Below are 12,787 nucleotides of genomic sequence, written 5' to 3' on the forward strand. Positions count from 1 at the left end.
GGAAGGAAACTGGGGAACCCGGATACAATGTTAGAGGTGTTACCAATACAATGTTAGAGGTGCTGCTGTGTCTGTAATTCGATTAGTTTGTGTTAATACCCCTTAAATGATTTCACTAGAAACATGTTATAAGCGTTAATATGACATTAACTGACATGACACCACAGCACTGTTGAGTTCTCAAATCTGATTGGTCAGAAAGTGTTGATTAACTGTACTGTAACTTTACAACTGTAATTCAACTGTGTTCATTCTAAAACCTATAAGAACTGCTCATTCATAGAGACTTATGACAACTTCTGTCATAATAGTCAGATAAACAATAAATGGATTAAATTGATATTTAGCTAAGAAAAAGTATAATATTGATGTAAAGTTTTCAGCAAGGAGACGTGTAGTCTCAGGTGTCAGCACTGTATAACAGTAAGTTTTCCGCCATGGAAGAGTCTTTGCGAGATTTAGCACTTTCTCTGTAACGTGTTTTGTCTTATGAACTTCACAAAAAGAGCAGGAAAAGAGAGACTGGTGAGGGGGCGAGCGAATGTTTCTAGCTGCTATAACACAAGTGATAACTGGAACTAACTTATCTTGCGGATGTTCCATAAAATGAAATGGCCTTGTAAACTGTTCATATGTACGATGTGTCGTTCGTTAATAAATAAAAGATTTTAATCATTGCCGGACGGTTGTGGTATAAGACGAATAAAACGAAGAGAAATAATACATTTCTGGGCTCGAGGTCAGAAATTTACATACCCCTTGCAGAATCTGCAAAATTTTAATCGTTAAAAAAAGAGGGATTTTTAAAAGTTGCGGTGTTTTTTAAAATTTATTTAATTTGTTTTTCCATTTAGTTCTGCTCTTCAGAAGCTACATTAAATATTTACATGTTTCCCCAGAAGACCAAATAATAGCAATTTACACAGATCATCCTGTTCAAAAGTTTACACCCCCTGGCTCTTAATATACCATGTTGCCTTCTTGAGCATCAGTGAATGTTTGCACCTCTTGTAATAGTCATGTACGAGTCCCTCAGTTGTCCTCAGTGTGAAAAGAAGGATCTCAAAATCATATAGCCACTGTTGGAAAGGGGTCAAATATGTATAAGATGCTGGAAAAGCAAAGAATGTGCAGGACCTGGAGGATTTTTCTGAAGAACAGTGGGCAGTTTAGCTGCTCAGGACAAACAAGAGACTCATGAACAAGTATCACAAAACATAAACACAGTCGTTGATCATCCAGGTAACGACACACAGTATTAAGAATCAAGCGTATGTAAACTTTTGAACTGGTTCATTTGTGTAAATTCAGTTATTCATTATTGTGTCTTGTGGACAATATGTAAACATCTGTTTATGTGAAATAGCTTATTCAGGGCAGGACTAAATAAAAAAAAAAAACAAAAAACTAAATGCAGTTTTTATGATTCCTTTAAAAAAAAAAAAATTATTATTAACATTCTGTAGCTTCTGCAAGGTGTATGTAAACTTTTCACCTCAACTGTAACCGCCTTCACACCACCCAGTTGTGGATTATTTTCTTATAAAGCACATCTCAACGTGTTGAATTCCTTACTTATTTTGTTTATGAATTGAAATGCAAGACAGATTAGGCTACTCTAGACTGACACTGCTTACTAAAAGGCATTAAATCGTGTGTGCCATTTTGGAGACATCCAGATGACATCTCCCAGTCCCAAAGTATTTGAGTCATATTAACAAACAGATCTTGGATATTTTTTTTTGTTTATTTTAAAACAATAATGCTATGTTTTTGCCTCTTCAATGAGAAATGCAGTATCTGTGATGACCAAAATAAGGCAAAGGTTCCTGGTGAACCCCTTCAGTGAATTTTCCACTCCCTAGCACACTGGGATCAAACAGTGAACATGCCTTATCTTAGCTGATATGGATGTTAGAGCAGGAAACCCATTAAAGACTTAGTGACATTATGTAAGGGACAGTGTCGATGACACGGTTTAAGCTTTCCAGATCCTAGGTGGTATATAAACGTGACCGTGTGTGTGGGATCATTTGGTCAAGTGGGTTTTGGCGCTCATCTCTGGTGCTCCATCAGTTTCATGATTACTATAGGACTGATGACGACCCACAGATGAGCAGCCAAATATCTTCAGGTTTAGCCCAGGCACCTTGACGGGACCGATTATTAGTTCATTCATACGAATCCTAAGCTCACAGTAGCAGCTTTGAGTCTCGAGAGGAACGAACGCTTACCTTTTCCACCTTGTCATAGTTTTTAGCCTTGACCTGTGGACAGATTTCAAAACCGTCGTTATTAAAGCACGATTCTGCTCGAGGGAAAAGTATGAGAATAATTTTCATCATCATCATCATCATCATCACCTCTCACACACACACTCTCTCTCACACTCACACACATTCTCCCTTTAAGATCAACAATGTGAAATTCATACAAAACACCATTACCACACAGTACAAAGCCTGTACATGGATGCATCGGTTTTGCCATTACCCCCCCCCAGATTATGTTTCCAGTATAAGCATTCACAATGGGACGTTTGGTTTTTGGTCATGCGGTGCTTTAAAATAAAAATAGAATTAGTATAACACAAATGGAGGGGTGCTTTGGAATGAGCGAAAAACCTCTCAACTAACAGTATGGATATTTTGCACATCTTTTAAGATGATAAAATGTAATGCTCAGAGGCCTTGTTGTGAATTAATTCGGATCTAAATACAACACACTGCCAAGAGCACTGGATCATTTATATGGGTCACAGAAGTCATCTTGCTTTCTGTTATGTGAATGAAATGGGGGTACAAACAATATAAATATGTAACCCATTTCTGTTTGTCATCCCGCCACAACGTGCAACAGTAATAAAGTGGGAATTGGGTCGAGAATGCCACCTGATGTCAGAGTACAATGCCTCCTTAAATACACACCGTACGAAGCAGTGTGTAAGAAAGAACGTGAGACAAAAACAAGAAGATTGAATGAGCATTATAAAATACTCAGGATGCAATTTTGCCAGTATACAAGTCATTTTATTTTACTTTGACATTTCCTTAGTGTGACACAAACATTGAAACAAGGAAAATCTGACCAATCTGTAAACAAGCAGCTAAAAACCTCCAAGAGGACTTGTGATTAAAAGTTCAGCAGAATCTCAAAAGGTCTGTAACGGCCGAAACTTTCAAAAGGCAAGTGTTCATCTTGCATTTCTGACAGTACAATCTCAAAGAAGCGATTTCAAAATGATTTACTGTAACAGCACTGAAACGTAATATGGTTTGTACCAGATTAGCAAGGAGCTCATGGCACACGATCATGTCCAACATAGGACGTTAGGGCAGAAAACACTGAAATGCAAATGCACGCAATTGAAAATCTACCTAATGCAAGAACGGTCTATTATTTAAAGTTGCACACACAAAATTATTAGCAGAACATCCAATCAAAAAGTGGTTTATTCATATAAAAATACTGGATTATCAATAATAGTATCATAACTATACAAATACAGGCAACAGTTAGTGTTTATATGCTCAGGCACTGCAGATACAAATGAGCTACTCTAGCACTTAAGAAATGTTTAATACAAAGTCTATGATTAAATACACAACTCTATAGACATTTTACAGCTACTAAAAAAAATTCTTTAAAGCTGCTGTTTAAATTTCAATAAAAAAAAAAGGGAGGGGGGGATTTTGAGAACTGATGTGAAATCCAAACTTCTCTTCCACACACACAGAGACACACACAGAGACACACGCAAAGCCAGTCTGTCACAGACACAAAATTACAGCCCAATAATTCAACAAATTTCTTGTTTATCAATCAGTTTTATTACAGAGAAGAAGAAGAAAAAAAAAAAGTTTAAACTTTGTAAGCCAAACATGCAGAACCCTAATAGAGAGAGTAAAGCAGACAGGCTAAAAGATTCATAATATGCTTCTAAAAAAATAAATAAAAAAAAAGATCACTTCCTGTTTTCCACAAGCCTTTGGTTATATTATGCAGGTTATCATGGCACATATTAGCCATATCATAATGAAAAGTAATAATGTTTAACTGTATAATACTTCAGTGAAGCCAGCACAGGAATTGTAAAAGAGGAAATGGGTCATGAATTACACTACGTATGCATAAAGGAAAAGAAAACAATGTGAACAAATGAACTCGACTCTGTTTAAAGTGATGTCTGTTTACTGGTTGTGGACGGCTGAGTGATGTATGACCACCACCACAGGTATGACCGGCATATAAAAGAAAGACATTAGGACAGACATTGCTATATGCAAGCGCTCAATTAAAAAAATTCTAATGAAAATAATTTTTTTTTAAATCAATTTGGCTACTTTTAACTTTAAACAATCTACAAAACCAGCCCAGGTGATAATTAATAGTTTGTTATTATCAGACACAGGAATTCTACGTGTGTAATAGCACCGAGTGCATGAAGACTGTTTTGCCTTTATAATTCTATTTACATATGAAACATTTAACACATTGCTGCATTATGATTTAAGTGGTTTAAGTGTTACCCATTAGGGGACCTTTGAATGGCCTATGTAAACATTAAATATGTAGCAGGCTCTCTTTTTGTGGTATAAGCCAGTGTTTCTGAAACGTCCAAATACAAGTCTGTTTCATTGGGCAGCCAGATAGAAGACGATATTACTTTACACTTTCATCAGTCAGAGTTAGTGCTATTCAACACCTGAATGGACTACAGATAGTAAGACATTAGATGATCGAAATACACCATTTGATAATGCTTTCTCAAATTTAGCTGTTGGGGTTTTTTTTTTTAATTAATGAGACTAACTCAATTAGATCAAGAGCTGCAGATCAGAACTAATTCAAATTTCAACCCACTCAATCTAACTTAAAGCCTGGAAAGGAATGAGTGTAAACCCATGCTGCCCATGTGCTGGATCACTTCCTGGTTCAGTTCAAAGTGTGCAGGGCAGCAGGTTCCTGGGTCTGGAGTTGAAAACCACTGGCTTAAACTATTGAATCTCAGCTATTCCATAAAAGCAGTGTGTGTGTGTGTGTGTGTGTGTGAAAACTGTACAAAATACACTATATGGGCAAAAGTTTGTGGAAATCTGATCATCACACCCATAGGTGGGCCTTCCCTAAATTGTGGCCACAAAGTTGTAAGCACACATTAATATCATGCATTACAATTTCCCTTCCCTGGAACCAGGAGTCCATCCTGTGCACATGAAGACACGGTATGCCACGGTCGGAGTGGAAGAACTTGAGTGGCCTGCACTCTGACCTCAACCTGATTGAACACCTTGGAGACCTCTGACCTCACTAATGCTCTTGTGGCTTAATGGGGAAATCCTCACAGCCATACTCCAAAATCTACTCCAGAGATGTCCAATGTTATCCGGAAAGGGCCGGTGTGGGCGCAGGTTTTCGTCCCAATCCAGCAGGAGCCACGCCCGATTCCACCTGTTTGACCACTTGAGCTTGGGTTTCGACAGACTCAGGAGTGGTTCCTGCTTGATTGGAACGAAAACCTGCACACCCACATCGGCCGTTTCCAGATAAGATTGGACATGTCTGAACTAGTGGAAATCCTTACCAGAAGAGTGGAGATTAAAACAGGAAAGGGAGGCTAAATCTGGAACTTGATCTTCAAAAAGCACGTATGGGTGAGATGGTCAGTTGTCCACAAACTTTTGGCAGTCTAGTGTATAAGCCAATTTAAAGAAAAGAAAAGAAAAAAAGGGAAAAGAATCAGCAAAGTATTAAACTTCATCTTGTAAGAAACTGAGGGCAAACGTACAAACCATGCACGTTTGTTAGTTGTGAAATACTTACCATGCTCCCCCCTCATGTATTTTCTTCCCAATTTGGTCACATGCCAATTCCCACCCAAGACCCAAGCAGCACTCCCCTATCATAAAACAACTACCAAACATGGAGGTAAAGGCTGACACGTGCTTTCTCCAAAACACGTGAAGCTAGCTACCACGTTTTTTAAAACTGCTGCTCATCCTGCATCACAAGGCAGAGTAACACACTCAAAGGAAAGCGCTATCTGCCCTCTTCCGCATACATGAGCTCACAGACGCCCGCGACTTGTTAGTGTCACTGTGATTGACGAGGAGCACCCAGAGAGCTCGGACAATTTTGCTCCTTTGGCTCCCGGCCACGGATGACCGTGACATCATCTGGATTCAAACTTGCGATCTCCTGGTTGTGTCACTCGGGAGCTGTTTACCATGTTAGTGCAGATGTTATCCACTTTATTAACTTGTAGTCCATGGACAATTACTATCATACTTTAAACTTCATTATTGTTCTGATTGTGATGTAAAAGGAAGTCAAACAAGGTTACAGCTACCAGTTAGCATCATGCAAGTGCAAAATTAAAAGCACACACTCGCCTCAAAACAAAGTGTTCAGCTCAGTCATAAATAAAATAAGTGTGAACATTAATTATTAAATTAATTAATTAATTCGAATGTGAATTGCCTTCCTATCAGTCCGAATCAGGGCGAAAGTGACACCTGTCATTCGCTATTTGGTTTCGGTTCAAAAACTATTGGAACAGCAAGGCCGGTTCATCTGTTTGGGTTTGAGAACAATAGACGGGTATGAGACGAGAGTTTAGGATTTCAGCTTTTATTTCCTGGTATTTACATCTAGACATACTACACAACATAAAACACAGGACCTTTTGTATCAGACCGCCCAACTGTTAGGCAAGCAAGAGTATAGGAACAGATAAGTCTTGAAGTAAACCAAAATTAATAACACTTAATATTTGGCTGGAAATCCCTTACTTGAAATAACTGCATCAAGCCTGTAAATCATTGATCCCAAACAAAAAAGAAACCAACAGTTTAGTGAGATGATTTTCCAGGCTTTTATTGCAGCCTCTTTGCTTCGGCGCATTTCTCATCAGTCTCCTCTTCAGGAGGTGAAATGCATGCTCAAATTGGGTTAAGGTGTGGTGATTGACCTGGCTGGTATAAAACCTTCCACTTTCCCCCCTATAAAGTCCTTTGTTGAGTAGGCAGTGTGTTTTGGATCATTGTCTTGCTGCATGATAAAGTTCTTCCTGATTAATTTTGATGAATTTCTTTGTAAATTGGTAGACAAGATGTTCCTGTAAACTTCTGGATTTATTCTGCAGCTACCATCATGAGTTACATCAATAAAGATTAATGATCCTTTTCCAGTTGAAGCTATGCAAGCCCAAGCCATGACACTACCTCCACCATGTTTCACGGATGAGCTTGTATGTTTTGGATCATGAGCAGATCCTTTCTTTCTCCACACTTTGGCCTTTCCATCACTTTGTTAGAGGTTAATCTTGGTTCCAGAAATGCTGTGGCCCCTCTCTGTATTTCTTTGCGAACTCCAATCTCGACCTTCTGATTCTACGCATGGCCTCAATATTTCTGCTCTCAAACACTTCTTCAAACAGTGGATTGTGTTACTTTCACCCTTGCCCTGTGAAAGTTGGTGGTGATGTCACTAACTGTTGTTTTGGGGGGTTTCCTTCAGCAGCTCTCACAATGTTTGTCATCAGCTGTTGATTCCTCGGACGACCCATTCGGTGTCTGTTGCTCAGTGCACGGGTGGTTTCTTTCTTTTTCCAGGACATTCCAAATTGTTGTATTGGCTATGCCAAATATTTGTGAAATGCCTCCGATTGATTTCCCCTCTTGTTCTCAGCTTCAAATAGGCTTGCTTTTCTCCAATAGACAGGTCACTGATCTTCATGTTGGCTTATCCTTTTAAACAACAAATGCAGTCTTCACAGATGAAACAGTTCAACAGTTGAAAGTCTAAAACCAATAGCAGTCGCTCAGAGCTTTTTATTGTTTAAACAATCAAGAACAGGTTATCATGAAACATCGATCAGTCCCATGTTCCAATATTTTTGCTCACCTAAAATTGGGTGGTTCGATAGAAAACGTGCTAAGTTCTACATCATTTAACACATCTACACAAATACCAAGAAACTAAAGCTGAAATTCTGAACTCTTCTCATATTCATCGGAGGGGACTTTAATCAAACCAAAAAGTAAAATTAAAGAAATAATTCGTTGGGAAAGTGGCATTTAAGGCTGAAAACATTTTTGCAACTCTTTCAATCATTGTTAAAAAATACGGGGATGGAAAAAAGTAAACAAACATTCACAAAATGCACACGCATTATATATATATAAATATATATATTTAAACGACCCAAGGACAACGAACAAAGAGTATGTGCTAAATAAATTAGATTATTAAATAAATAATCAATTTAGTACACTGTGAATCTCATCCAACGTATATTCTGGTTTCTTGTTTGGTGGTCCATACCTCCAGAACTCATTTCACAATGCTACAGGTCTATGTATTGGCTCGGTATGGCAAATAGCATTTAACACCAAAAAATAAAAATTTACATAAAAAAAAAACTGCAGGGGGAAAAAAAAAAAAGTCCAAAACACATGGCATGTTGGATTCACATCCTGCACTTCTGTTGATTTGGATCGCGAGTGCGATTGTGGTGTTCTTCACCTGCCTCAAGCACTGCACGGAGTGGGAGAACACACCAGGGCTCCACTCAGACTAAACACTGCATGTGTGAAAGCACCCTTGGGCATGCAGTTTGCACAGTGCTAAACTGGTAGCTATAGGTTTTCTGTAACCTTGTAGTTTCAGGTCAAATCCAAACATATCTTGATTGACAAATATAATCGTGTACTTTTTTTTGTTTGTTTAAAACTATTCCTAAACTTGAAGGTCATGTGCCTCAAATGTGTGGAACAATTTAATTAATTTATAAATTTTTTTTAATATTGGGGAAAACTGAGATGAGATGTAACTCTTGCTTAAAATGAGTATAAAGTTATGCTGCAAACTGGCCGTAACATTTTGTTTGGACAAAGAACAAAATGTGTTAATATGCACAGATCTATCTTGCAGTGTTCACACAGATAATCCACAATGACCTCAAAGAAATGACACAGGAGGCAAGAAATTGACACAACAAGTGAATAAAAGGCTAAAGCACTCTGATACTATTAAAAGAGTTTAATGCTGTTGCAGATAAAACATGCAACAATATGAACTTAACCTCAAAATAATTGAAAAGTAAAGAAAAATAATGGTTACAAACCCCACCACCCCAACCTCCCCGACCCAGTACTGCTGTTTGAGGTGTGTGTGAAAGTCACATTGTTGATCCGAATACGAAATAAGATTGCTTGCACACATAAATAGGAATAAGAAATCGAATTTAACCTCAGCTTCAATGAATAGCTTCCAGAATCTGCCCGAACTGGGGAACTGGGTGATAAGTCGCTCATACGTCTTCCTTGCTTTATCTATAGGTTGGTTCTAGAAGAAGTAAAATGCATTTACATACATGAAAGAACAATCATCAGTTTATTTAAGGGCAGGGTCAGATAGGCAAAAACCCTCCCCCACCATCCCAATTTCAACTCCCCCGATTAAGTCACCCCGGGTAAAAAGGAATGCAACCCTGTGTCACTAAACCTGTGCTTCTCGAATCAGTATGCTCCATGCGTCCAGGTCATATGGGTTTTCTTCCAACTTCTTCTCTGCCTTCTTCACCTTTTCTGGAATATACTCCGGAGCCTGCCGTGGAAACAAATCACAAATGAAATCAACAGACGAACAGATTTACAGAAACACAAGCCGTGTGTGCCTCATGCAAGAAACACGTTTCAAACATAACACCTTGGAGATGGGAACCTAGCAACAGCGTGGTCTCGGAACCCCGTTAGTGAACTCTACGGAAACGGACCAAACTACAAAATCTGACGCAAGTGTTCCGTATGCCGAAGTGTGGTATTCCCAGACTGAGACAGCTGCACAATTGCACAGCTCGGCTTTCTCTTTAGATAAAGCAAACACGCTGCACCAGTTCATACAGGAATTGTATAATAATGGAGGAAACAAGTGAAATATTGCCAGGCCAGACATTCCCGACCCTCATCCTGGAGAACCAAGTCCTACCTGAAGCAATTCCAGAGAAAAACTAAAGGGTGCAGGGCAGAGCAGTCCATACAGAATTTTGCTGCAACTTTTTAGCCTTTTCTTGTGGAAAACTATTTGAATTGGCGAAACTGCAATTGTAGTGTTTTCCTTTTTTTGCACGGTCTTTCACTGTGATGTTCGTTGGTTAACAGGACATTTGTTTGACGCATGTAAATCTAAGAGGGCTTTGGTCGGATGTGCGTCGTTATGACGTCAAACAACGCGTCTTGGCCTGAATCTGCAGAATATCCATGGTAATTTTCAAAAATAGTGAGCTCCTCAGAATACTGTGGAGTTTGCTTGGTTTTTGCATTAATTTCTGCTATCGCAAAATTCTTAAAGGAACTGACAGAGGGTTCTCCAGGATGAGGATTAGGAACCTGTGTACAAGACTATGGCTAAAAGGCATAGTGCTTTAAGACAGCATTTCCCAAAACGATCCTCCTAAAACACCTGCACTGGGTATTTATTGTCTCCTGCGGCATAGTTTTGAGCAGGGGGGAAAAAAAAGAAAAGAAAAAAAAAAAAACTAGAGTCTTTCCCTATGATCACACTAGCTAGCAACAAGTGACTTGTTGATGGTTTAATTATTTATTTATTTATTTATTTCATTGTCAATGAAGAAACAGTACAGAATGGCCCAAAAGTCTCCATACATAAGGGAAATTAACACTTTTTGGCAAAATGTCCTCCACAATTTTCCATGCGTAGTGTAATTTTATATATATGTATTTTCCCCTCCCGCAACAGATAGCCTTTAAGAACACTGTTGACAAAAGAAGAATATATTGAAATCATTCTCATGGATCAGGAAACTGTCACAAGGTTGCGATGAACATGCAATTACATGCGTAACACCAAACATGTTAACACACGTTCATCATGAGTGGCAGACAAGCAAAAAAAGGAGGATGGTGTGTAAATAAATCCTGTTTTATTTATTACAATTCCCCTTATGTATGGAGACTTCTGGGACACTGTGTATTAACCAAAATGTATAACTCTGAGCTCACAATAAAACATATTTACACCACTTTTTTTTTTTTTTTTTTTTTTTTTTTTAAATGTATTCAAGTTTGATTTCCATCTAACATAAAGGCTTAATTTTTGTTTGTTTTTTTAGTAAATGGGAACTAATCAGAGGTAGTCATGGGTAGGGAACTGAAGAAACATCAGACCACGTCGGATTGGTCTAAGGACTCGTTCGAGGCGATCATGTGTTGCTTCACAGGTCATATCTTGTCTTATTTTTTTTGCACAGAACTGAGAAAACCACAATTCGATGGCTGATGAAATCACACACACAAGTAGAAAATTAAAAGAACCTGTCGCTTGCTAGTGTTAATGTGAGGTTAGAGGACAGATTTGGGAAACACTGCAAGAAGTGCTGAACACCACAAGGAAAAACAGAGCAAAGCTGAGTTTAATAGTAATAGCTGTCTGTCTCAACAACATTGTGTAGTTCCTTTGTATCAGCTGAGCTAAAACAGTAATAATACTGGTTGATGAACTAAGGTTCATTAAGGTAAACACTAATGTATAAGGTTTACTTTGGGAGGGGGGTACTTATACAAATCACAACTTCTACACTCATTCACAAATAACTTCAATATAAAAGGCTATTCTGTATGAAAAGGAACCTTAAAGCCAACATTCCTGGCTTTAACTTATTTACCTCCTATATGTATCCATCGACTGGGCTTTTTAGGCATGTTAGCACATTAGCTTGCTAGCTAGTTTAGCAGATAAAAACGTAACAATGGCAGGAGCAATTGTTTTTGTAACCGAGTTCAGTATTTATTTATTCTTTGTAATCTTTAGCCACTTATAGCACCGCATTTACGCGTTGAGTTACTGGCATTACGAATAAAGAACAGTTTCGCATCACAGCAGCCAATCCGCCCTCCTGAAGCCCTCTTATATTAATATAACCGAGTCATTTCACTAGGCTTTTACACGTCTAATTTAAAACAAAAAAACAACCAACAATAACACGGCGGTTTTATCCGACATAGCACCTGGTCTTAAACTGCACTAAGCGTTAACTAACATCACTCACTGATTTATCGTAACTGTAATTCTAACTCATATCCAAACAAGGCCGCAAAACATTAATGAATTACAAAAGTGGTTAGGAAAAACAAACTTAAAAAAAACGCTTTTTATTACCTGATCTGGAGCGACTTCTGCAGACATTATCGAATTACAAAGACGCAACTATTTTTTACTAAACCTCCAAATGCACTTATAAACACATTTAGACCATAAAACAGGACTCTATTTCAGCATGGCCTGTCTGTTTCTTTATGCATATCATAAAATGGCGAGTTTAGCTCGGCTACTTCCGGTGACACCGGAAGTGCACTAGAAGCGCTGGCTGTTTTGCCCACTGGTTTTGCCACCTATAGCCATGTAAATTCCGCCCCTTAATTCAAGATATATATCCAATATCAGATCATTAAACAAGTCTGTATATTATTATTATTAGTAGTAGTAGTAGTATTTAAAAAGAGTTTATATTTCAATTGTGCAAGTTCATTGACACGAACCCGTTCTCAACTGTCCAATCAGAAACCTGTTTGTAAGCACGTGGCGCGTTAAATCAACCAATCAAACACAGGAATATGGCTTATATGCGCGAACGCGTATGGGGGAACAATTTATTAATTTCTTAAATTACTTTGAATCACTGAAAAAAGGGGGGGAAATCTTCACAAAAGTTTTACGAATTTAATAATTTTAAAGATCTCCACATTTCAGTTTTTCCTCATTTATT

The 12,787-nt window shown here is 38.2% G+C and overlaps 1 protein-coding gene across 1 annotated transcript in view; it reads right to left on the bottom strand.

Annotated features, from left to right (window-relative positions):
* Positions 1 to 12,355, bottom strand: part of cstf3 (cleavage stimulation factor, 3' pre-RNA, subunit 3) — a 28,276-nt gene extending 15,921 nt beyond the window's left edge. Inside the window, exons 1-4 of the mRNA XM_017466523.3 lie at positions 12,181 to 12,355; positions 9,508 to 9,609; positions 9,253 to 9,348; positions 2,235 to 2,267 (exon numbers count right to left, since the gene is read on the bottom strand). Coding sequence (XP_017322012.1) covers positions 2,235 to 2,267; positions 9,253 to 9,348; positions 9,508 to 9,609; positions 12,181 to 12,207 — 258 coding nt within the window. The 5' untranslated portion in view covers positions 12,208 to 12,355. The remainder of the gene's footprint in view (positions 1 to 2,234; positions 2,268 to 9,252; positions 9,349 to 9,507; positions 9,610 to 12,180) is intronic.
* Between the last annotated feature and the right edge of the window lie 432 nt (positions 12,356 to 12,787).

This window comes from Ictalurus punctatus, chromosome 4, assembly GCF_001660625.3.
Source record: "Ictalurus punctatus breed USDA103 chromosome 4, Coco_2.0, whole genome shotgun sequence".
In the NCBI taxonomy this organism is placed as follows: domain Eukaryota; kingdom Metazoa; phylum Chordata; class Actinopteri; order Siluriformes; family Ictaluridae; genus Ictalurus; species Ictalurus punctatus.